This window comes from Biomphalaria glabrata, chromosome 18 (genome assembly GCF_947242115.1).
Source record: "Biomphalaria glabrata chromosome 18, xgBioGlab47.1, whole genome shotgun sequence".
Lineage (NCBI taxonomy): Eukaryota > Metazoa > Mollusca > Gastropoda > Planorbidae > Biomphalaria > Biomphalaria glabrata.
In genome coordinates this window covers 24,418,724-24,445,656 of record NC_074728.1, presented here as the reverse complement: position 1 = coordinate 24,445,656, position 26,933 = coordinate 24,418,724, and the positions used below count along the sequence as shown (strand labels likewise).

General features: G+C 35.7%; 1 protein-coding gene across 2 annotated transcripts; it reads right to left on the bottom strand.

The window, feature by feature from the left end:
• Positions 1-70: 70 nt before the first annotated feature.
• Positions 71-25,830, bottom strand: LOC106071103 (uncharacterized). 2 transcript variants are annotated; one of them, XM_056017774.1, is made up of 12 exons: positions 25,676-25,830; positions 23,381-23,506; positions 21,308-22,057; positions 18,652-19,009; positions 14,543-14,606; positions 14,325-14,417; positions 12,268-12,295; positions 9,900-9,989; positions 9,323-9,439; positions 7,089-7,162; positions 5,800-5,920; positions 71-3,729 (listed from the first exon to the last, which is right to left on the bottom strand). In XM_056017774.1, the coding sequence occupies exons 2-12, from the start codon at positions 23,409-23,411 to the stop codon at positions 3,602-3,604; spliced, it is 1,854 nt and encodes a 617-aa protein (XP_055873749.1). In that variant the 5' UTR covers positions 23,412-23,506; positions 25,676-25,830; the 3' UTR covers positions 71-3,601. The 2 variants fall into 2 exon arrangements, with proteins under 2 accessions (XP_055873749.1, XP_055873750.1); XM_056017775.1 differs by lacking the exon at positions 25,676-25,830 and adding an exon at positions 24,348-24,370.
• Positions 25,831-26,933: the final 1,103 nt, after the last annotated feature.

Sequence of the window (26,933 nt, the reverse complement as noted above, 5' to 3'; positions counted from 1 at the left end):
TTCAATGTTGTTCATACTGAGATTCATAATCTGTATATTCGAGGGTGAAACATTTGAGACCTAACATGGAAACGTTTTGTTTTTCGGTTCCTTTCTAATTAACATTACCTTTGTAACACTATGGCTTGATAACAAACTATTATGATTCATTAGCCGAGATTAGTTTGCATCATAACATATCATACGACTATTGGAGAGAAAGAGGCAGCAGGCCAGAAGTAATGTTAAAAAAATTGTTCATGTGTTCATGTGTTCATGTAGATAATTTCCATACAAACAAAATGGAGAGTTACACACATCCTCTGCTTGACGAATTTCGTGATGTATTTTATGAGATAACAGGCTTCTTTTTTTTTTTGAAGTACCGTCTGTATTTTATAAGATAAGATAGGTTTTGTGTATCATATCACCACTCAAGGAACTTTGCTTTACATTCAAACCCAGTAAAGTAGATTCAGCCATGGCAGAAGTTAAATTCTTAAGATACAGTCAGACATGACTAATTGAAACACAGCCTCAAGACAATACCATCAAACCTATCCTCCATGGACATTAAAGTGCCCACAACCAAAAAGCAAGTCAGAGGCATCTTAGAAATTATATACTTTTATAGAGGCTGAATGAATACTTGTTCTTTTCTAACATAATAATAATAACAATAATAATAATTATCAGAAAAATAATACTAAAAGTAATAATTATTATAATTAAAAAAATAATGATAAAAATATTTTTTTCTTGGGTTTGATGCTTTTAAAATCAGTAATTCACAATATGAAATAATATATATGAAGTAATAGTAAAGTAGAGTTGTTCTTACAGACCATGCCAACGGTTAACGAGTGGGGTGTCACGGAACCAGCGTAAAAATTCCGAAATTCAAAATTCCCCCCCCCCCCCCCATACATGAAATAATAAACTGTGAAAATACAGGTGATCAACAATAATCAAACAATAAGTAAGCTCACTAAATACTAACGTTCCTCTTGTTATCTTTACATTCCCTAAATAGTACCGTACAAAGCTTCGTCTGGATGCTTCATGACACAGATTGTAAACTCTACAAGCTTCCTAAAATTCCAAGTTAACCCTACATCTTCTTAGCTTAAATAATACATCTGAAAGAGCAATAATACACGATAGATAGAACACAGAAGTAAATAAGCGTCTCGACACTAGTCGCTGGGTACATAAGACTCTGCTAACACACTCCTACATTACTTTGATTACACACAAGTCACTCACAACACAATATAATATGAGCTTTCTTACCATTGGGAATAATTCCACGTACTTATAATAACAGACACATAAACATAAACACAATGTCAACACAGTGTATTCACATCTAGCTTATCTAGTAGGATCACACACACGCCATGTGACCTAATAACACGGACAATTCACCTACTACTGGTACCGTCAAGCAAGCATGAATTATACACACGTTTGACAATGACATATTACTATTTACATTATTCTATATGACACAATATAGTAAATATACCCTTACCCGTAACCAATGTAAAACACCTATTTGAGAAAAACAAAGTCTAAAAAGTAAAACGATGTTAACATTTTACTGTCATAAAGAAAATAAAAGACACCGATGCAAACCTAGTTGCGACTTACATATTTTTCCGCATCTCGCGTAGACAAAGCTGTTGTCCACCGCCGGTCTATTGTAAAAATGTTTTATATGTTTCGGATGTTCCTTCAGAGTTGAAGATAATTCACTTCCTAGTCCAAACCTCCCGCAGGACGACGGGGGATGGGAGCGGGCAGGGTTTGAACCCGGGACCATCGATGAATCTGAACGACAGTCCAGCGTGCAAACCGCACGACCAGGCAGCCTATTTCAATGATCTTATCGTCTTCAGCACCTTTCTTCAATAAGGGCTTACCTTTGGGTCTCAAATGTGCTTCCCGCAGCCTTGGTAAGATTTCTCCAACTATTTCAGAGGCTGCTTCCAGCTACTTTCCTCTTTGCCAGTGAGGGTGACATGATGGCGCCTGAGTTGATCTTTGCAGTGCTAACTGGGGGGGGGTCACCTCTGTTACGCCATCCTCCTTTTAAGTTCGCCATTTGGCATGCGGTCGTCTCCCGTGCGGGAAAAATGTCTGACCCAACGTAGCTGTCGAATGGTAATTAGTGCTTCTGTATTGACCACACCGGACTCCAGCAGAACATAGTTATTAGCAATGTAGTCTTGCCAGCGTATGCCCATTATTGTGCCAAAGCATCTTTGATGGAAGCGGAGGAGCCTTAAATGCTTTCGATACGGAAACATGGTCTCTGAGCCATACAAAAGTGTAGTGAGAACCACTGCTTTATAAACATTGATTTTTTGTTGCTAGCTGAAGAGACCTATTCTGTCATACTCTCAGTTTCAGACGACCAAAAGCATCTGGCTACTATTATTGTTTTTGCTATAATGGACCGTTGTGATAAGCAGTCCTATCATTGTCTTAACAAAATCCTTCTTATCTTGAAGCCTTCTATTGAAGCTGAGTAAAATTGAGTCTTACATTCGGAAAAGATTCCTTGGATAAATAAGATTGAACAGAAAAATAAACATGTCATACTTCTCTTTAAACATTAACAATGTTAAAAGGAATATTGAAAGTTAAAATAATTGTTAAAGAATAAATGTTAAGAAAGTATTATATTAAATGTAACAAAAAAAAATCTTTTCCCATTCATTTAACTTACTTTTTTTAGAGATTGTAAAAATACTTTTCTATCCTATGGAATGGATTCAAATTAAAAAGTTCTATTTTTTTTCTTCTAATTTTTAAAAGTGATTTGATGTAATGCAAGCTTGGTTTTATAATTTCTTTTATTAAGTTAATTACAAGATGATCGGATTTTGGAGAAGTTTTTACGAGCCCCACACACAGTCACCGAGCGACCGTTCATTGCTTAGTCAGTAATGCCTAATTATTTTAGGTCTCGTGACACAGAAATTTCCGTCACATCTCTCTCGGACCGTAAAAAAGTGGAACCGATCCCTTTATGCGTCGGGTGGAAAGAAGTTCCCCAAGGTAGGGTATCATCACGCCACGTGACTGGTAGTTAGCATTATTTTTCGTCTTTATATGAGTGAGTTGGTGTGTTGAAGCTCAGACGATAGCAATAAGAGCACTGAATAATTAGTAACAGAATTTAAAAAAAACAAAACAAATTCACAATTTAGGCGATGGCCTAAATAGCAGAGGACCTGTCCACAAAAAAAGGAGACGTGTCGACTTTTTGTTCGACATTTTGGTAGAACTTTTTTTGCTCTAGTTTCAGAGTTGCATCCTTTAACTCTTTCTCTCCGTAATTATTTACCAAATTCTGGTGGAATCGACGACGGTATCGTCAGTTAAAGTGCTGAACTGTTTTTTTACAATGAGTGCCTACAAAATGGAATTACAATTCTGATGTTTAGAGGCTTGTCTACCACACGCGTTTTAAGGGTTAAACGGTGCAGCACAAGACGAATGTTTCAAAAACGTCCTGACGTTTTACGGAGGAGCGACGACAGATCAAAGACACGAATCCTTTTTTTTTTGTTGTTGTTTAATCCATTAAATGCTTTAACTCCAACAAATATGTCTACGGCTTTGAACCACTGGTCAGCATAAACAGTCCCAGATACGTTGTGCTAGAATCAAACGTAATAAGACCTTGTCCAGTTAGACACACCTGTAACATGTCTCCAGCCTCCAGGTAAAAAGCACCGCCTACAAAATAAACCAAAAAAAAACCATGTATAGTTACGACACTGTCTTCATCAATTACCCTAAACTTATGTATCTAAAAAATTAATTCAAAGTAAAACAATACGGGGTTTGTAGTTTTTTTTTTTTAATTATTGTTATAGCTTTTATATAGCGCTACTTTCATGCTTATAGCATGCTCAGAGCGCTTTGGTCCAATGTCATTTGTGGACCAGTGGGGGAAGGGTTTATCTAGGAGTTGGTTTTAATCGCTCAGTAAACACAACTCTGCCCGAGTCGGGTGTCGAACCTCGAGCCCCCTTCTAAGTAGCCAAGACAAGCCAAGTTAAAGCGCACTTGGCCTCTCGACCACGCTTCCCAACGTGTATGTGTGCAAAGCTTTATATCAACTCTGTTGTCTGGTACAAGTTTTGAGCACATTTCTTCCACATCCAATCTCGGATCAAGTTGAAACTTTTACAATTATTAAATTTACCTAACACAACATAAATCAATTAAAAAATTAACCAATTAGTCAATTAATTATTGGTAATTAATTATTTTAATATCAAAAGGGTAAATAAATTATACATGTCTGAGAGATGTAGTTATAATGTGGAGTTCTTCCCCTTAGATAACCTTTTATTTAAAAAAAAAAAAGTAAAGTTATATTTTCTTAGTTCGTTCTGACCGCCCATTTTACAATTATTTCAACAAGGGTTCCTTCTACTGCCATAAAGTCTTTGTCGTAATTTAGCTGCCTCCATAAGCGGTTTGATTGCCTATACACACTCTGTTTTAAGACGTGTTATACATAGTTTCAAATATGCATTACGTACTGCCCTCAATAGTAGGAAATATGTACTTCTTGATATGAAAGCAATTTAGATACATAAATAAAGTCTTACACAAAATACACAATTTGAGAATTTATAACTTTAATAGACATTTTTAGGCACTGCCAGGATCGAGATTTGTTTTAAGCGAACAGTGCTCTTCCAGACTCCCTTTTGCTGGACGAATAGGGAACCTGCTGAATCCTAAACAGTGTGTAGATCAACATGTTAATGTAAAATTTGAAAAAAAAAAAAAAAAAACAACTCCTAAATACATATTATAACTATACTTTACAAGATTCTTCTCGTTTTCATTACATTCTTAAAATCCTCGAAGTCTACACTGTTGGAGCCTACAAGGCTCCTTTAGGTACCCAGCTTGCTAAAGGGGGGGGGGGGGGGGTACCATCGATAAGCTTCTCATTTAAAGGGGGGGTGGGGGCGCCACAGGAAAATGTTTGAGAAACACTGGTTTAGAGTAGTCGTTGTATTAAAGGGGAAGTCACTTCATTGATTCGTTTAAAACAGTTTAATGTCAAATAAGCATCATTTTTGTTTACAAAGCTTATATTAAATAAATCTGTTTGTCTGTTAAAAAGTTTGAACATATTTTTCTCCCATTTCCCTTTCTCGGATCAAGTTGAAACTGCATAATATTCATTGTACCTAACAAAACATGAATCAATAAACAATAACAACAATGGACCTCATTCAGCAATCGTAAACAAGCAACATTTAGTCACGTGCTTCTCTACCTCTTCTATACAAATTACGATCTAATTTTATTAGACAATGGTTATCACGTGACAGTTTTTTAAATAAAATCACTATAATCACTTAACTTTCTTTTTGGTGAATGAGGCCCATTAATTGTTGGTGATTCATTATTTTGTTTGATATTGAAAAAGGGGAATAATTGCTACTTAAGGAGAGATGTGTGTGTAAATATAAATTTAATCCCTTGATTACGTTTCGACAATTTTTTACTCCCACTTCCCATTCTCGGATGAAGTTAACATTTTACATAACAATTCACATAGTCAATGACAGTATATGAATAAATCCAGAAATTAACCTATCAGTACAAATTAATTTTGTTTTAAATGACAGAAAGGGAGCTAAACCCTACCATTTTCAGTAATTGGCAGTAATTGGCGGTTCTTTCCCTTAGATACTTTTTTTTTTATTTTCAAAAGTCATTTTTTGTTCTTTTGCTTGTTAAAATTTCTAAACGTGCTTTGTTATTTCTGTGACGTACCTGAGTAAGCCGTGTTCTGGCTGTTGGTACAATTCAGACAGCAAGTGTGGACAACTCGAGTCAGTACTGTACTATGAGCTGGGCTGTTGGGCCGCATCTTATAGATGTACTGGAACCAGGTCTGAAGGATTAGATAAAACAATTCAATTATAGGTCTAGCATTTTCAATAAAGTAAGCTACCATGGGTGATTAAGTAGAAAATACTTAGGAAAAATGATTTTAAAAAGAATATGAGTTAAAAGCAATATTCTTGTTAATCTATGTGTTATGACAATTATATACTGTATCGGTTGTCGCTCTTATGTTTACACGTACTTGTAACTCGTCCGTGTTACGAAATGTGTGTTGTGTAGTTATTCAGTGTATTAAAGCCATACTAAGCGGACATGGTTTTCGACACTATATTATGCTCATAACATTTTTATACATGTTATAGTTATCCCCCCCCCCCCCCCAAAAAAAAAAAAAAAATCGGGTCTTTTTAGACCGATACAATTACAAAAATTTTTTTTTTTTTAATTTTTGTAGGGCGAATCTTTTACGCTGTAACATACTCTATGATCGAAACTCTTTAGTAAATATTGGGGGTGGGAGTTATCTAATAATAGTTTTCATACCTAGCAAATTGATTTCAGCTCGACTCGGAGTTCGATCCTCGTAGATGCTTATCTCACATCTTAGCCCCCACATTAAAGAAAAACAGTGTTATATTGAGACTTATCATCATAGAAGGCCTGAACACTGGCCTGTAACGTCGCAACATGTAGACAGTTTAGACCAATAGTTCGCTGCCACGTCACAGCTCCGTACGACGTGGCAATGAGCTACTGGTCTCCACTACCCACAGGTTACGACATCGCAGGTCAGTGTTGAGGCCTTCTATGAAGATTTCTCTCGGTTATATCCCTTTTCCGAAACCATTAAAGTTGGAGCTGAGTTTAAAAGTGACGTTTCAGACCTTGTGATCTATAGGGCAGATGATGTAAAGGTCATCTGTTTGAGTGGCCCACGGTTAACGAGGATATCGTATGGTCAGCACAACTACCAACCACCTATTCTTTCCCCAACTAATGCCTTGTGCCTATTAGAATTGGGTGATTTCAAATCGTTCTATAAAAAATTAAAAATCTCAAGAGAGTTTCGAAACTGGGACTTCTCGGTTCCGAAGCCAAGCTTTACCACTCAGCCACCTATCCCACTCTGTGATTATAATAAGGATAACTACATGAATTCTTATGTAGTTATTTAATTGTTGTAGTTCAAATGTGATAAAGTGAATAACTATTACCTGATATGCGAATGACGCTGAAAAGTCGGTAGAGTTTGGTTTAAAGGTTACACTGCTGTAGAGAAAGTACAGACCTGTATGTAGGAAAAAAGATGTTGTGTACAGTGGCGTCACTAGGGTAGGTGTCACCCGGTGCGGGCCGCACCCCCTGGTGATGCCAGTGGTTATGTATACAGTTGACTCTTGATAGTCCGACAATTGCGAGACCGGGGGAGTGTCGGACTACCGAAAACGTCGGATATCTAAAGACTGACCGTACTTCAAAGAATTTAACCGTATATCTCAAGAAAATTCTAAATGCCTTTATGATCTAATAAGATATTCTTTTATACTTTTAAGATAAAAAAAACTATGGGCACTAAGAAACAATGTATTGATCTAAAAAAATATACACAACATATGCTATCAATGTTCAAATTTAATACAATATTACAGGATGGTTGCCTGGTCTTGCGGTTAGCGCGCTGGACTGTCGTTCAGATTTATCGATGGTCCAGGGTTCAAACCCTGCCCGCTCCCATCCCCCGTCGTCCTGCGGGAGGTTTGGACTAGGAAGTAATTATCTTCAACTCTGAAGGAACATCCGAAACATGTAAAACATTTTTACAGTTTAAGTCTGCTTACATACTAAAAATATGTGTACTACAGTATACATTAATTATATAAAATGACTCATGTGTATTAAAAATAGATGTAATAGACCTATGTTAATTTTTTAAAGCAAATCATCTGTTAAAACAATTTTTTTTTTGTCTTTCAACATTCAAAGACGTATTACCATCTGAATTTATACATCGGCGAAGCTTTGGATTACTGAGTATGTTGGATAAAAAAATTGTCGGATTATCAAAAGTCAACTTTATTATTAGACCTGCGCTAATTACAACACTGTATATTTCCTAGAATGGGTTGCAATGCCTTGGTCAACGTTCAGTATAGGACATGTGAACTTCGATATAAAAACTACTACTACTTGTGCCATTGTTTGTCAAATGTTTGACATGTTTCGGATGTTCCTTCAGAGTTGAAGATAGTTTACTTCCTAGTCCAAACCTCCCGCAGGATGACGGGGGGATGGGAGCGAGCAGGTTTTGAACCCGGAACCATCGATAAATTCAAACGACAGTCCAGCGCGCAAAACGCACGACCAGGCAGCCGCATTGTTGTGGGCGACATTTAGTTAAAAGACTGCTAGCTCTTGTGCAAGCAAATTATCAAGTTAAACACAAGAAGTGGATTCCTCTGAAACATTGCTTCTTACGATGTGTGCACAATGCAGCACAGAGAATTGAAGTGATTACCATAAAAGAAATTGCATTACTGACTCATTTAAACATATTTTAAAAGAGAGAGTTTTTTTTTTTTATCCTGAAGTTAACTAAAAACAAACACTTAATATGCCAGTTTGCATGACAAGAAAGAAAAAACTTCTTGTATTAGATCTAGATCTTCCGAGTAGCCTCTTTCATTACTCGACAATTCAATTCTGTTCCTTGGCAGAAGAAAAAAGTGCAGGGCTAAACAAATCTAAGTGATACAGTGGTCGCCATCAACCAATTGATCAGCTATTCATCTATATGCAGAACCAGTCATAAGTTTTAATGATTGAATGCCATTTTTAACACTTTGAAGTTTGGCGGTTTGTTTGAATGCTATGGCATCGATGATGACGTTCAAATATTGTTCAGTTATCACTTTTATATTATGTGATACGAGACCCGTAGAAATAGGAAATAGGAAAACGATAAAGAATTATCTATCTATCTATCTATCTATCTCTATCTATCTATCTATCTATCTATCTATCTCTATCTATCTATCTATCAATCTATCTGTAAGTCGTTCTATTCCTATATCTATAAACTTATTTTTATTTCCCTGAATAAATGTTTGTTTGTTTGTAAAATGTTTTACATGTTTCGGATGTTCCTTCAGAGTTGAAGATAGTTTATCTTCCTAGTCCAAACCTCCCGCAGGACGACGGGGGATGGGAGCGGGTAGGATTTGAACCCTCGACCAACGATGAATCCGAACGACAGTCCAGCGTGCAAACCTCACAACCAGGCAGCCATCCTACATATTACATGTTACATATTGCGGTTTCCTTCCTAATCGGTACAAACCTTAGATCAAAAAAAAATTCTCCTCATTATCATATTTCAAAAGTTAACATTATTTTAATAAAAGAGTTCGCTGACTGCAAAAGCTCAGACAGTTACTGAATGTTAATTTACCTGAATATTGGATGATCAGTCCGTCAATGTCCAGTGTAACACCTCTAGCATGGTCAGTGGGATTATGGCTCATATTAATTCTAACACACACATTGTAATCTTTTTTAAAGTACGGGTCTGAGAAAAAATAAATAAAAAGGAATTCGAATAGGACAATTCGATTACTAAGATCTCATACAATATAATGGCAGAACAGAGAGCCCTGAGCTCCATTGACTAAACAGTTCTAGTTGGGTTACGTTTTCTATCACAAGTTACGGTTTGCAGGCTTTTTCAGCGCATTGACCAAAGATGTCCACAACTTTGAGGTCTCGTTTGATTACATCAACATATCGTAGATGGATATAAAGTATGCTGCCTCAGCCCCTACAGACACATCGCCTAAACTTGAAACATGTGGATCAATCTTTAACTAATGAATTCAAAATAATGTCACTCAGGCCTAGTTTATTCAGATATGAAATAGTTCTGATATTACACAAAATTTTGTTGTTATGTAAACAGCATTTGATGTATAATAATATGGAATTAGATGTTCAACAAATTGTATGGAATCGTCTAAACTCTAAAAGGTTACCTTTTTTATCTTCAGAACCAGGAATTCTTGGAGGTAGAGACAAAGATTTGTGAGCACTGATCGAAGTGTGTTTCATCCTTTTAGGTCTTTCTGTTTATGCAAAATAGACAAAAGGTGTAACTAAAAGAAAGAAAAAGGGTTATGTATAACCTGGTGGGCAGCGCTTAGGGCTGGTAGATTGATTTCGGCACTTGAATTCCAAAATTACACATTAGTAAAAGTAAAGAAATTCTTTTTCAGGCCTTGCGATCTATAGGACAGATGATGTCGTCGTTTGTTTCTATGGCCCACGGTTAACGAGGATACTATATGGTCAGTATAAAGACCAACCGACTTTACAACTCCCCCAACTAACGTTAGGCACCAATTAAGTTTGGATGAACTGGGAGAAAGGGGGAGAGCATCTTATCTTATATAATACAGACGTTACTTCAAAAAAGAAGATGATTACGCCCTACGCGCCATGCATTCAGTCATGCATATTAACCAATGACTTAAATTCTGCCAAGTCACTGGTTTTGCTGGCTAGCTCAGGCAACCCATTCCATGCTCTAATAGCGCTATGGAAGAAGGAGCATTTGTACACATTTGTCCTAGCATATAGATTGGGTGATAATAATGGAGCTTTGTGTTTTTCTGAGTATTTTATTAAATTTTGTTTTTGCATTTCAAGATTATGGTTTAGTGTTTTATGCATAATATTAAAGAATCGACGGACCAGTCATTGAAAGAGATTTGACTTCAAGGCAAAAGACAAAAATGAAGAAAGACGGTCGATTATTTTTTTTTGCCTAACGGTTTACCAGACGATGAGATAGGTAACAGACTGAGGAGAGCCCTAATAATCACGATATTTAAAAAGTCCAATGTATTCTTGTTACCTCAGAACAAGTATTATAACTTCTGCGATTATAGTCCATTTGTCTCATTGCTTTAATGCTTCCAGTTTCTTAAACAAAGAAGGTTAAATTTTAACTTTCCTCATAGACGCATGCAAAATGTTTGTGAAATGTTTGACATGTTTCGGATATTCCTTCAGATTTGAAGATAATCTACTTCCTAGTCCAAACCTCCCGCAAGACAACGGGGGAGGGTATGAACCCAGGACCAAAGAAACAACCGAACGACAGTCAAGCGGCATACCGCACGACAAGGCAGCCACCTCACCCAGCATAGATCTAGAATAAGGAAAAATACCTATAATGTTATTAGTATATCTCTACAAGACTTTTCTTTTTAATCAACAATACAGATGGCACACTTGTTAAGCTTCTAAATTAAAAGAAATTGTTTATAGTTTGTAAACTCGAGGTCTTTTTAATATATTAATAAGTTATGTAAGTAAATGTAAAACTATAATCTAGACCAGGGGTTCTCAACCTGTGGGTCGCGACCCCCTTGGGAATCGATTGACAATTTGTCAGGGGTCGCTCAAGGCCATCGAAAATATGGACATTTTTGGTTAATTAATTCCAACATGCAAAAGTTGTTTTTTTCATTGGAATTAATTATTTGTATTGTTAGATTGTTGCAGACAACTGAATCGGAATAAATTTCAGACATTCTAATTGTCGCAGCAGAAATATTTTAAACTCTTTAAGTTCCTGTGCATCGATGCATAACGTATCGTTACCCCTGGTCGTGCTTTTAAAAGCACTGGACTGTCGTCTGTAAGGTTAAGAGTCAGTGTTTATATTATCTTTTTTTTCTTATTTAAGGAGACATGTTCTTGCTTTAACATCAGTTGCGGCGCTTTCTACGACTACATTTAAAAAAAGCACATTAACCTAAGACTGCTTTATTGATCCTTACGGAAATTTGTTGTGATTACAAGGACTCTCTTCTCATATAAAGACAACACAACAGAAAAATACACATAAATACAACAGACAACATGAAGAGTTCATTCAGCGACTACACACAGGAATCTTGGTGCATTTCATGTTCCCTGATCAATGAGTGGCGGTGATAGAGTCTGACAGAGTGAGGTACGAACGAGTTTTTGTACCGCTCCGTTCTTGTTTTGATTGACAGAAGTCGCCCACTTCGCGACGACCTGACGTAGTTCTGATGGAGCGGGTGGCCGTTGTCTACCAAGATTTTTTCGATTTTTCTTAGGCACTCTTGTTCAAAACGTTCCTTTAAGTGTGGTAATGTTGTGAGTGTAAATTTTGACGCCCTTTTTATGATGTTTTCTAGACGTCGCAACAGTTTAGATGAAAATATTAATGAAAAAAATTTACTGTTTTGGGTGTGTGTGTGTGTGTGTGTGTGGGGGGGGTTATGGCGAAGTGAGGAATAATAAAAAGGGTCACCGATTGAAAAAGGTTGAGAAACCGATGATCTAGACAACTATTGATTGACTTACCTAATCTTGCTAGCTGCATTAGTTTTTTCTGCAATTAACAGAAAATATTTTTTGGAGACATCGGGGAAGAAATACAAGAAGGCTTTTTAGAACTTAGAGGCAATTTTTACGAAGTTTATATCAACTAACAATCTGCCTATCTGTTTGTCTGTATGTCTGTCTGGTAAAAGGTTTTATACACGTTATTTCTCCCACACCCATTCTCGGATCAAGTTGAAACTTTGCACAATTATTCATTGGCATAAGACAAGAAATGAATCAATAAAAAAAAAATTGTAAGCATGGAGCTATTTCAATTATATAAGCTTTGGTGTTGTTGTGTTTTAAAAAAAAAAAGGTTATTTATATGTTGCTTTATTTTTTATACGACTTATAACTATTTACAGGATCTGAAAACAACGACTTCGTCAAGAGTAACAGAATATATAGGTCATAACATGATTAGGAATTAGTTATTTGTTTCGGGAATAGGGTAAAGTTTTACTTAGCGACGATGACGTAAAGTTGGTTAAAAAAGAAAAACGCTCTAAGCGACGCTAAAAGGAAGACGCTTCTTGTAGAGCAGTAGACTTGAGTACAATAGAATAGATACGGATTTACGGACATAGCTGACATCGGACGATTCCCTTCTTGAGTATTAAATATCTTTATAAAACAACATCAGCGTCGACTACATATTTGATTGTTTCGGCCTTTCGCCGGTGTTACTGAATTAGTTGAGTTCAGCGTTACTTCCAGTCAGATCTACACTAGACATATTGTCAAGAATCAACACCGTGCGGAGTCCTTAACAACAGGTCACAACTGGATCAGCGTGATCTTAAATCTCTAATCCCTTAAGATAGGTCTTAATGGCTTATTAAGAGAATGATATTTGATATGTTATCTTATCTTATATAATGCAGACGTTACTTCAAAAAAGAAGATGATTACGTCCTACGCGTCATGCATTCAGTCATGCATATTAACCAATGACTTAAATTCTTCCAAGTCACTGGTTTTCCTGGCCAGCTCAGGCAACCCATTCCATGCTCTGATAGCGCTGTACAAATTTGTCCTAGCATATGGGACGAGGAATGTGCCTTTATCTTTGTGTCTTTCAGAGTGAGTCAGGTCTCCTTTTCAGACCATGCAATCAATAGGGGCAGATACTATAAGGCTGGTCTGTTTTTAAGGCAGAGAGCTAACGAGATTATCATGTGATCAGCAACTCGACCAATCGCATTTTTTCCCTCAAAGCATGTAAAGAAACCGTTTAAAGTCCTGTGGATTCAAATACGTCCAAAAACTCCAAAAGTCAAAATACCAAGTGTTTACGGCTTACGTCCTATCTGTATTAACTACTTGTTTAACACGCCAAATGAAAAGAAAATACTTGAAAAAAAAAACACAAAGCTTATATTAAGTGTATAAATTAGTTTGGATCAGACATTTAATTAAATTTGCAATAAATGAGGACTAACAATAATAAATCGGTGCGATTCGAAATATTTTTACCTTTTATATTGTTTAGCGCAGTTTCATGCTTTTAGCTTTCTAAATACGCTATGATCTTATCATTTGAAAGGACCAGCTGGAAATGGTGGGTCATCGTTTTTTTAATTTAGTTATATTTTTAAAATGTGAACGATCTGAATTTGAACTCCTGGATTAAAGCCTTCTCAGGGTTCTTAAGCCAACACAGTAACCACTCTGCTAGCGAAGAGCGTATGAACATGGAAGATTGTAAAGGTATCTATTGTTTCTATTTCATATTTGTGTTCACTAAGCCTCAGACGAGGACCTGTAAAGGAAACTAAATCAGCTTATACCACCACTTCAGTCAAGTAAGATTTCTTTCCCTTGTTCGAGATTCCTAACAAAACAATTTATTACCAATAGTTAATTAACTAATTGATTTTTTAAAATTGATTCTTGTGCTGTTTGGTAAAAGAGTTAAATGTGCAAAATGCCTGCTTGATCCGAGATTAAGTGTGAAAGAAATAACGTGTACACACCTTTTACCAGACAGACAGACAGACAGAGTGAAATGATATAAGCTTTGTAAAAATCATTACCTGATAAATTAACAGAGAAATTAGAGACTCATTGATTACTAGGACCCCCTCTGTCTCTGACCTTTTGAATTCTTTATTGTGCGTCCACAAACCCTAGTGAATAAAACGAATGAAAAAAACAACAGCACTCATTTGTTGAATAGTTCTGTAGTCTTCAATTAAAGTACTATGATTAGTTACTAGTTGTTTACAAAAACAAAATGTTTCAAGGAATTTACCACATTAATGCCGAAGGCCAGAAGACTTGTTAGAACAGCACAGGCTGTAATTCCAAAAGAGATCCTGGGAATTATAAGATACTATGCTATGAAAGATAAGAGATATAAGGTTTTGTGATTCATTTCATTTAAATATAAATCCTCACATTTGATTTGTATGCATCATCTGCTTACATAACCCTAGACCTTGATATAACATCAATTGACTATGTGAAATAGGGAAGATTTTATTGATGGTATATAAGATAAGTGGAAAGACTCTAAAACCACCTCTGCTATAATTCTAATGGAATAAATTTCAAGATGTTAATATGTGATTGGTGAGTGATCGCGCTTTGAGTTGTTTGCATTTGCAAATATAAATATTTAATACTATATTACTTGTTGAGTATTACGTCAACCAAATTTTAGCTGCCCCGCGGAAACGCTTTAAATACCAGCTTAGGCTACAACTTTCTTTAACTCACATAGAAGAGAGCACAAGGTTGCAGGCGGCTTCAGATCGAGACAGCTAGGGGTCACTTACAAAGACCGAGGGATACACATTTGAGACTAAAAGAAAATCCGCTGCCTAGAAGAGACATAGACGGCGAAAAAAAAACCTTGATCGACCACTGGCGGACAATAGTTACCCCTGCGCCACATGTGGCAAAATATGTAGGTCGTTGTTGGGACTGCTTATCCACGAGAAAAACTGCAGTCCTAATTAATATTCGGACTTATTATTATTGTGGCATTGTTAAATTAAAACGCACATTTCTAAAACTAATTGTTGAAAATAAAATGTGATAATTATTATCGTAAATCTAATGGCAATATTCTAAAGATTTCTCAAAAAAATTTAAAGACGCAATGGCCTCCTGCTACAGTCTGGAAGCAACAAGGAAGGGTAACGAATGTCTTGGCTGTAGCTATTGTCAAAATGATGTCGCCCACACTGCAGTTCCCTCTGTAAAGTACTTTCAACGTAGCTGGTGTGTCTATAGGAATTATTTTCAATGGTGGTGAACAATTCAAACTATTTAATAGTGGTGAACAATTTAAACTATTTAATAGCGGTGAACAATTCAAACTATTTAATAGCGGTGAACAATTCAAACTATTTAATAGCGGTGAACAATTCAAACTATTTAATAGCGGTGAACAATTCAAACTATTTAATAGCGGTGAACAATTCAAACTATTTAATAGCGGTGAACAATTCAAACTATTTAATAGCGGTGAACAATTCAAACTATTTAATAGCGGTGAACAATTCAAACTATTTAATAGCGGTGAACAATTCAAACTTTGTAATAGCGGTGAACAATTCAAACTATTTAATAGCGGTGAACAATTTAAACTATTTAATAGCGGTGAACAATTTAAACTATTTAATAGCGGTGAACAATTCAAACTATTTAATAGCGGTGAACAATTCAAACTATTTAATAGCGGTGAACAATTCAAACTTTGTAATAGCGGTGAACAATTCAAACTTTGTAATAGCGGTGAACAATTCAAACTATTTAATAGCGGTGAACAATTTAAACTATTTAATAGCGGTGAACAATTTAAACTATTTAATAGCGGTGAACAATTCAAACTATTTAATAGCGGTGAACAATTCAAACTATTTAATAGCGGTGAACAATTCAAACTATTTAATAGCGGTGAACAATTCAAACTATTTAATAGCGGTGAACAATTCAAACTATTTAATAGCGGTGAACAATTCAAACTTTTTAATAGCGGTGAATAATTCAAACTATTTAATAGCGGTGAACAATTCAAACTATTTAATAGCGGTGAACAAAGCAAACTATTTAATAGCGGTGAACAATTCAAACTTTGTAATAGCGGTGAACAATTTAAACTATTTAATAGCGGTGAACAATTCAAACTATTTAATAGCGGTGAACAATTCAAACTATTTAATAGCGGTGAACAATTCAAACTATTTAATAGCGGTGAACAATTCAAACTATTTAATAGCGGTGAACAATTCAAACTTTGTAATAGCGGTGAACAAATCAAACTTTGTAATAGCGGTGAACAATTCAAACTTTTTAATAGCGGTGAACAATTCAAACTTTGTAATAGCGGTGAACAAAGCAAACTATTTAATAGCGGTGAATAATTCAAACTTTGTAATAGCGGTGAACAATTCAAACTTTGTAATAGCGGTGAACAATTCAAACTTTGTAATAGCGGTGAACAATTCAAACTTTGTAATAGCGGTGAACAATTCAAACTTTGTAATAGCGGTAAACAAAGCAAACTATTCAATAGCGGTGAACAATTTAAACTATTTAATAGCGGTGAACAATTTAAACTACTTAATAGCGGTGAACAATTCAAACTATTTAATAGCGGTGAACAATTCAAACTATTTAATAGCGGTGAACAATTCAAACTATTTAATAGCGGTGAACAATTCAAACTATTTAATAGCGGTGAACAATTCAAACTATTTAATAGCGTTGAACAATTCAAACTATTTAATAGCGGTGAACAATTCAAACTATTTAATAGCGGTGAACAATTCAAACTTTGTAATAGCGGTGAACAATTCAAACTTTGTAATAGCGGTGAACAATTCAAACTTTGTAATAGCGGTGAACAATTCAAACTATTTAATAGCGGTGAACAATTCAAACTATTTAATAGCGGTGAACAATTCAAACTATTTAATAGCGGTGAACTATTAATAGTATTTAATAACGGTGAACAATTCAAACTTTGTAATAGCGGTGAACAATTCAAACTTTGTAATAGCGGTGAACAATTCAAACTTTGTAATAGCGGTGAACAATTCAAACTATTTAATAGCGGTGAACAATTCAAACTTTGTAATAGCGGTGAACAATTCAAACTTTGTAATAGCGGTGAACAAGTCAAACTATTTAACAGCGGTGAACAATTCAAACTATTTAATAGCGGTGAACTATTCAAAGTATTTAATAACGGTGAACAATTCAAACTATTTAACAGCGGTGAACAAAGCAAACTATTTAATAGCGGTGAACAATTCAAACTTTGTAATAGCGGTGAACAATTCAAACTATTTAATAGCGGTGAACAAAGCAAACTATTTAATAGCGGTGAACAATTCAAACTTTGTAATAGCGGTGAACAATTCAAACTTTGTAATAGCGGTGAACAATTCAAACTTTGTAATAGCGGTGAACAATTCAAACTATTTAATAGCGGTGAACAATTCAAACTATTTAATAGCGGTGAACAATTCAAACTATTTAATAGCGGTGAACTATTCAAAGTATTTAATAACGGTGAACAATTCAAACTATTTAACAGCGGTGAACAAAGCAAACTATTTAATAGCGGTGAACAATTCAAACTTTGTAATAGCGGTGAACAATTCAAACTATTTAATAGCGGTGAACAAAGCAAACTATTTAATAGCGGTGAACAATTCAAACTTTGTAATAGCGGTGAACAATTCAAACTTTGTAATAGCGGTGAACAATTCAAACTTTGTAATAGCGGTGAACAAAGCAAACTATTTAATAGCGGTGAACAATTCAATCTTTGTAATAGCGGTGAACAATTCAAACTATTTAATAGCGGTGAACAATTCAAACTTTGTAATAGCGGTGAACAAAGCAAACTATTTAATAGCGGTGAACAATTCAAACTTTGTAATAGCGGTGAACAATTCAAACTATTTAATAGCGGTGATCAATTCAAACTATTTAATAGCGGTGAACTATTCAAAGTATTTAATAACGGTGAACAATTCAAACTTTGTAATAGCGGTTAACAATTCAAACTTTGTAATAGCGGTGAACAATTCAAACTTTGTAAAAGCGGTGAACAAAGCAAACTATTTAATAGCGGTGAACAATTCAAACTATTTAATATCGGTGAATAATTCAAACTATTTAATTGCGGTGAACAATTCAAACTATTTAATTGCGGTGAATAATTCAAACTATTTTATAGCGGTGAATAATTCAAACTATTTAATAACGGTAATTGTGTTTGTTAGTAGTCCTGCTGCTGTTTAAGATTTTTGATACGTATGTTTTTAATACTATCGTTTTGATTTCTTCATCTTACAGTTCTACAGGCTTAAGTTTAGTAAATCATAGTTCTAGCATACTTACCTTTTATTAGTTAAATTGTTACAGCAGTAAGAATTGTCTGTCAGTTTCGTAGCCTTCACATCTTTTCTAATTTGGTCCAATAGCGGTATTACAACAATATCTTCTTCTTCTGCTGAATGTTGGGCATTTCTTTCATAATGAACTTTGACATTTGGTCTCTGTTCTTGTATCCTGTCGTCATCGATAGAAACTCTCACCTTACGAGTTACTTGGTTATTTCCACTACGTTCTAAGTCATCTTCAGGCAAGAGTCTTGGTATGTTTAAAGTCTCAGCCTCGTGTAGAACGTCTTGTGTTAAGTAAGACTCAGTGTCGACGTCACATGTACTTAGATCAGAATTGAGTCTTGTTTTCTTATCTTTTAAAAGATTAAAAAAAAAAACATATTGAACGACACCAATTTTAAACATAAGAAAACAAATAATAAAAAAAAAAAAAAAAAAAAAAAAATTTAAAGAAAACAGCAGCATACAGAAAACTAGCATCCCACGTATATATGTACATAAATAAACAAAGAAAACTGTCCAAAATGTATTGATTGGTTTCAACAACTACTGGATGGATCATATCTCAAAACGTAATTATTGAAAAATATGCGTGATTTTACCTAGAATCGTAATTTAAGTAGATACCAACTAATACTATTTACCCTATTTAGTTTGTTAAAAATGAAATCGGCTTTAATTCAAAACCCAGGACCATAAATAAAGTAAATATAAACCAACACTATTTACTTAATATTTGGTTAAACATTCAGTTCGTATAATTAGAGGATATAATGTCCCGCCCTTTATCTTTTCTATAAATAAAAAAAAAAACTGTTTTCTACCATAGTTGAATTTAATTGGTTAATCCATTGATTTTACTTCCAATATGGGTGCTGCAGCTAGGTCAGTTGGCGTGGAAATTAGTGCTGAAAAAGACAACAACTGCTTTGTGATGGAGTTAAAGCGAGATATATGACGACAGGGCCGGCCTTAGATAAATGAAGACCCTAGGCCAAGTGAATGTGGTAGCCGAAAGTAAAATAGAAAAATTAAAATAAACAGCGAAAAAAACAAAACTATGCAATTTATTGAAAAGCTTTTGTACTCTAGCAATACCATTTGGGATGCGTTTCTAAAAAAAAAATTGCCAAGAGTTCTATATGATGTCCCCCAGCAATCGGAGGCGCCAGGCGATTGCATAGTTTATCTAAGGCCGCCTTTGATGCAGCTGTATATCAAATGTTGGCCACTTTAGTCACATCTCTCGATACATATATAATGCCACAAATTTTACTTGAAAGATGTTTAACGAGAGATTTAAATATAGTTGTACCAATAGTCTAATTAAGAGTGATGTCATTCTGGATTTAACGTCCCATTTTAGCGCTGCTGTGTATAAACTGGCTGCCTGGTCGTGCGGTTTGCACGCTGGACTGTCGTTCAGATTTATCGATGGTCCCGGGTTCAAACCCTGCCCGCTCCCATCCCCCGTCGTCCTGCGGGAGGTTTGGACTAGGAAGTAATTATCTTCAACTCTGAAGGAACATCCGAAACATTTTACAAAACGTTCTTTCCATTTCAAATTAAAATCCGCATATAATGCGTCAGTGTTAGTTATATTGACATATAAATGTACATTTCCTTTACACCGTTGTAATACTTTGGCATGTGTCAATCATTATTGTAAAACATATCTATCCCAGGCTACTTCGACTTAGATTTAAGCTCTCCCGCGTCTATCGGAGCTTTGGTGGCAGGCTCTCTCCAAAGAAATCAGTGAGATGCTTCTTCCACATCCCTAGGATTTGGGGTCTTTTGAGGTGTGACGCCACGTTCAACGGTGACAGCAACTTCCTCTTTTCAATTCCCACGTCCTAGCGTACTTTGGTAAACGTGTTGACTCAGGATAGGTCCAGCGGATCTCATACCACGATTTGTCGCCTTTTCACTTAAGGGGGCGAGTGCCAGTGTCTTGTAGTGACAAAGGCTTGGTATGTTATTCCTAAAATCCTTATCAGCCTCTTTTCAGCATTTATGGATGCCTTCAATATCTCTCAAGCGTAGATGGCCAATGTGACGTTGATTGTATTGAGGTTAAGTGGGCAATGCTTGGCACGTGATCCGTTGCTATCTGGCCCGTCAAAACATCTAGCACGTGATCCGTTGCTATCTGGCCCGTCAAAACATCTAGCACGTGATCCGTTGCTATCTGGCCCGTCAAAACATCTAGCACGTGATCCGTTGCTATCTGGCCCGTCAAAACATCTGACTATTATTGAGCAAGTCGGCATTTTAAAAGAAAACAAAAATGAAAAAGAATTAAATCGGCTTGTGACAGATTTTGTTGGAAATGTTTTTGCTCAGTGAAGAAGAATAGGACGTAATCATCTAATTTTTTAAAGTAACGTCTGTATTGTATAAGATAAGATAAGAACTACTTGTGCTATCTTTATTCATAATTTAAATCTAATCTATTAGAGACGTTCCGTCAAAAGACAAAGTAATTACGTCCAACGCGTAGGCAATTCCAGTGTTAATCTAGTTGTGAATCTTGGAGAATTGAAGTCAGCCGAGTCATTGGTTCTCCTTGCTCTAGTGATAATAGTGAAGAATGAGGACTTGTATGAATTTGTCCTAGCATATGGACAATATAATAAATCGTAAGTCACCTTTTATTTTGTATATAATCTTTTGGGGTTCTGGCTCAGCGGCGGATCCAAACACATACTCTAATGCTGGCACTTCATCTTCCCAGTCACTGCTGTGTCCTGCACTGGTGTTGTGAACCCTAGTGACCTCTTGACCAGTCCTAACAAACACGTGCGTTTCATCGTCGATGTCTTTAAACACAGTGATAGCCACTCTCTGGGCAGTGCTGTCCCCGTTATGTTTGTCTTCCATGTATTTCAAAGAGGATTCAAAAGATTGCCTGAAGTTTGATATCGTCTGCAAGAAGTTGGCATCACAAGAATACACATTGAACTTGGATTTTTTATTCTCGTTTATACTTCGTTCAACTTTGAAAAGTTTTCCTTGAAGCTTGCACTGAATATTACAAGATGTAGAGTCTATGGATTTCAAGTTCTGACAAATGAAAGAGTTGGCAAGAGATATTTCAACTTCCCCACCAGCATGTTTTTCTCCGCGGCCACAGAGGCATGAGGTTAACTCTTTGACACCTTTAATAAATCCCGTCGTCTGTGACTGTGTAGATGTAGAAGCTCCAGCTGAAGACTCGTCTTGATATATGAAGACAGAAAGGGTTAATGGTGCCAAACATTCTACAAATTTGACAGCATCTTGATGTGCGTGGCGCAACTTGATATTCAAGTCCTTAAAATTGACAAATTGTTTTGTATCTGATTGTAGAACACTGACAAAGTTTCCAACAGCCAGAAAAACATCTTCGGAGCTTTCATCTGAAAAACATTTTTAAAAAAAAGTGTGTTAATATTAGCTCTATTTCTGTAAATCCTACATGTTTTAAGACATGTCTTTAAAACTGCATAAACATATGACTTAGTCAAAAAAAAAATATAAGCTGCTACTATTAGCAAAAATTGTTATCATACATTGGCTGATTTTATATTGAATTGTTTAAAATTAATTTTTATCCAAATGCGGCTTCGTTAAAATTTTGATAACAAGAAAAACTAAACAAAAAATTCTTTAAAAAAAAAACAACAAAGCTTATATTAAGTGTAATTGTATCAATTAGTTTGGATCAGTCATATAATTAAATTTTTAACCCTTATAATGCGTGTGGTATATTAGCCACTAAACATCAGAATTGTAATTCCTTTTGGTATGCTCATCAGTTTAAGGGTTAATAGATCTAGACTATCAGATAACAATAATAAATATGTGCGATTAGAAATATTTTTTTACCAAAATTTTTGTTTAGCGCATTTCATGCTTTTAGCTTTCTCAATACGCTATGATATTATCACTTGACTGGGCCAGTTGAGAAAATGAGGGGGGGGGGGAGAGGAAAGGGTTAAAGGAGGATCCAAGTCAATGTTACTGTGATCGCTTTTAAAATGCATGATCAAAGCTGTACGACTGAAATTCAAACTCATGGCTTTAGCCTCCTCAAGGGGACTAATTCAATTTATACCACCACATCTTTCAAGTAAGATTTCTTTCCCTTGTTCGACACCAAAAAAAATAAATTACTAATAGTTAATTAACTAATTGGTTTATTATTTTATTTATTATGGTTTTGTCAGGTACTAGAAATAATTGTCGATATTTCAACTTGATATGATAATGTGTACAAACTTTTTACGAGACACAAAGACAAACAGAGTTGATATAAGCTTTGTGTATGCATATTGATATTAAAACCATAATAGTGCTTTATAATAACTATATAAAACACTGTATCAAAAGTATGCTAAGAATTCATACACGTATAATTATAAATATTTATAATCAAGATATCATTTTAATTTTCTCACTACATATAAAAGCCTTATTTATACTACTCTATGTTAGAGTTATTTTTGTGTTATGCATTTGTCAGAACTCAGTGGCGTAGCTAGAACATTTGCAATCATTTAGCGGCCCGGGAAGGCTTGACCTCTTTGTGGGCCCCTGCATTTTGCGTAGTATTTAATTTAAAAAAAAACAACACATTCATTTGGGCCCCCCCCCCACGCAAGTTCGGGCCAGGGGGGATTTTCAAAGTCTCCCCTCCCTAATCCCACCCTAGCTACGCCCCTGTCAGAATTGATGCCTACCATCATTCTCATCAATCTCAGTCTTTGCCATTGTTATCAGAAAGGCGTGTTGCAGTTAGCGTGGTAATGAGAGAGCTGGTCAGCACTGCTGCGTTTACGACATTCTGAGCTTTGTTTCCTCAGCACCTTTGAAGCAAAAAAAAAAAAACAACTAAAAACAGTTCATTAGTCAACCATCTCACAAATTGTATTTTATGTATCTAATGTTCATTTTAGTTTAATAATGTCCAAATGTCATTATCCTTTCTATACCTACACTACAGAGGTGCGGTGGCTGAGTGGTAACGCGCTTGGCTTCGGAACCGGGGATCCAGGGTTCGAATCCTGGTGAAGACTGGGATTTTTAAATTTCAGGCGCCTCTGAGTCCACCCAGCTCTAATGGGTACCTGACATTAGTTGGGGGAAAGTAAAGGCGGTTGGTGGTTGTGCTGGCCACATGACACCCTCGTTAACCGTTGGCCACAGAAACAGGTGGCCGTTACATCATGTGCCCCATAGATGGCAAGGTTTGAAAGGCAAGGTTCCTTATTTTTTTATACCTACACTACACAAATGTCTCTGAATTAAAGATGTGGAAACATTTCCATTACCTCCCTTTTAAAACCAAAAAATGAAATTAAAATCCTTCGTAGCTAGGAATTTATTAATCGTTTGGGGGGCCCCGGCGGCTTGACCTCTTTGGGGGCTCTTGCATTTTGCGTAATATTTTGTTTTTAATGTAAAAAAAAAAGACTCGTGTGGGGGCACTTCTCAAATGGGGGCCTGGGGGGGGATTTTCAAATTCTCCCCCTCCTCCCTCCACCCTACCTACGCCACTGTCCTTCTAAAATGAATCTTTAGACATCTATCTTATCCACAGTCAGCCACACCCCCTAAACCAAAAGTAGACCTATTCGTTATCTTGTAATACTCATATGAATACAATGCTAGGAAGGTATACAAATAATATATTGTTGTAACTGTTACCAGAGAAGCCATGTAGTTAATCGTGTGTGCGACCAACTGAGACAAGTAACACTGGCCTCATTTTCAAAGACATCCCCCTTTTTATACCCTCCTCATTATCGTTTCGTTTTATAATCAATATTGTTGCCTTTTACAAAAGTCATTGACGCATAGTTTTCTAGTCTAAACGTGAAAAGTCATTAAAAGCATTAGAAATAAAAAAAAACTCCATATAATTCCCAAGTGCTGCTGGTATCGGGTCAGGATTTTGTGATTTAACCATCACAAAAGAGATAAATGACACCGATAGCAAAGACAAACACAGACACAAACACTCTTTTGTTCCCCTGGCAACCAAATCATTAAATACGAAACAATCTGAAACACACTTTTCAAATGTAAATAATGAGTGATTTTGAATGTAATTTTTTTTTTATAGTTAAAATGTTTTGTTTGGTGTAATTCACAAGTTGTAAGACGAATGTCCTTACGGACAATTAAGATTAATATTATTATTTTTAAATGTTTGTAAAAGGTTTCACATATTTTGGATGTTCCTTTTGGATGTTCCATCAGAGTTGAAGATCATCTACATCTTAGCCCGAACTTCCCGCAGGACGACGGATATTAGCAGTGGACAGGGTATATTATTATTATTATTATTATAGCTTTTATATAGCGCTACTTTCATGCTTATAGCATGCTCAGAGCGCTTTTTGGTCCAATCTCATTTGTGAAGCAGTGTTGGGGGGGGGGAGGGGGTAGTTGGTTTTCCATCGCTCAGTAAACACAACTCTGCCCGAGTCGGGTGTCGAACATCGAGCCCCCTTCTAGGTAGCCAAGCCAAGCAAGGTTCAAGCGCACCCGGAACCATCAATACGATATAATATTGTCCAGCAACCAATGATCTATTCATAAATATTAACGTAAGTTATGAAATACAGACGTTATTTCAAAAAAAGAAGATGATTACGTCCTAAGTTTGTTCCTAGGTCAATCAGGTCATGCAGGTTAATCATGATGTAAATGTTGCAAAGTCATAGCAAACAAAATCCAAATGTAATATATCTGCAAATGTCAACGTCATTTGCTGTCATATATATTTATTATTCAAGCTTTTACTTCTATGTTATCAAATCTCAAACGCTAATCGATTCGAGTTGCAGTCGCCTATTTGAGTAGGCCTATTTCTCTCTTATAGCTAGATCTATATACAACGAATGATTCCCTAACTTATATTCTAAATTTAAAAAATACTATGGCCCACTTCGCTAAAAGTTGATATTGCCGAATAGAAAAAAATATATAATGAAATTTCTCATTCTAGAAATATGTGGAGTTAAACTTACATTTGACTGTATAAAATAAAGATTATAAACCTATGTTGGAGAATCAGGATTTCATGCAGGAGCTGTGTTTTGTTTTGTTTAGATATTAACGGAAATTCCCACAAACTCAGTTCGATGTAGAATATGTCAGGAGACATGTCTGATTATAAAAAGTTGGCCTACTTTTGAAAAGCAATTCAAAATTTATACGCCCCAAATGTTGTGCATTGACAAGGGTAAAAGAATGTGTCAGAACAAAAAATGTGTAGCATTGGCATTGTTTTTATATTTCTTAATTTAGATGGTCTTATGTAAGTTAACCATTCTTATGACGATCACCTCGGTCGCAAATATATATGCTCTAATTTTGCCTGAAATGTCTCTTGCACTTCAGTAGCGGGCTGACCCCACTCCACTATTTATTTGACTTAATGATGTTATCGTGACTGAAGTATGTGCTGCGAACGTAACATATTTAATAAGTTACAAATGCACACAATAGCTTGGCCTGGAATCAACAACGAACCTCGCGCAAGGAGCCTAGCTGTAGCTATAGTCTCGGGGGGGAGGGGTCATGGATTACCCGACTAAAGGTGACTAGGACGAAACTTTTTTTTTTTTTTTTTTGGTGGGCTAAACATTTAAAAGACACTGATCTAGATATGTATACACTGCCAAGGACACTGTGTCCGACGCAAGGAAAATCAATATGCCAGAAGGTTTGAGGTCACGGTAATTTCTTCCTGGAAAAGCTTCGGTATGGTTCTCTTAAAAATCAGTGTGACTAATATTTTTTGGAAAGGATAAACTTTTCCCATTGTTTAGGTGTAGCATTTGACCTTGCCTAACAAAATAAATATATTTAGGCACGTTTTGATATAAGAACAACAGTGCAGAGACATTAGTGTCAGCTTAAAAATATTACACTTGACAACGTCATTACGCCAGATTCATGAATAACACACGTTACACACAACACAACTCTCTTGCCAGGGGAATAAGGGAAATAATTCTACATTCCAACATCATACACTTAGACTTAGACTTAGACATAAACACAATGTCAACATTAATTATAATTTTATATATAATATAAATTTATATAATTATAATTATAAAGTTTTTTTTTCTTTAATTCATTATATTTTTATTCATTCATTCTCTCTCTCTCTCTCTCACTCTCCCTCTCTCTCTTTTTCGTTTTACTCTGAAGGCTAAGAAAAAAAAAACTGAGTAGATTTTTTTAAATCCGTAAGGAAACAAAATAGTAGATAATAAT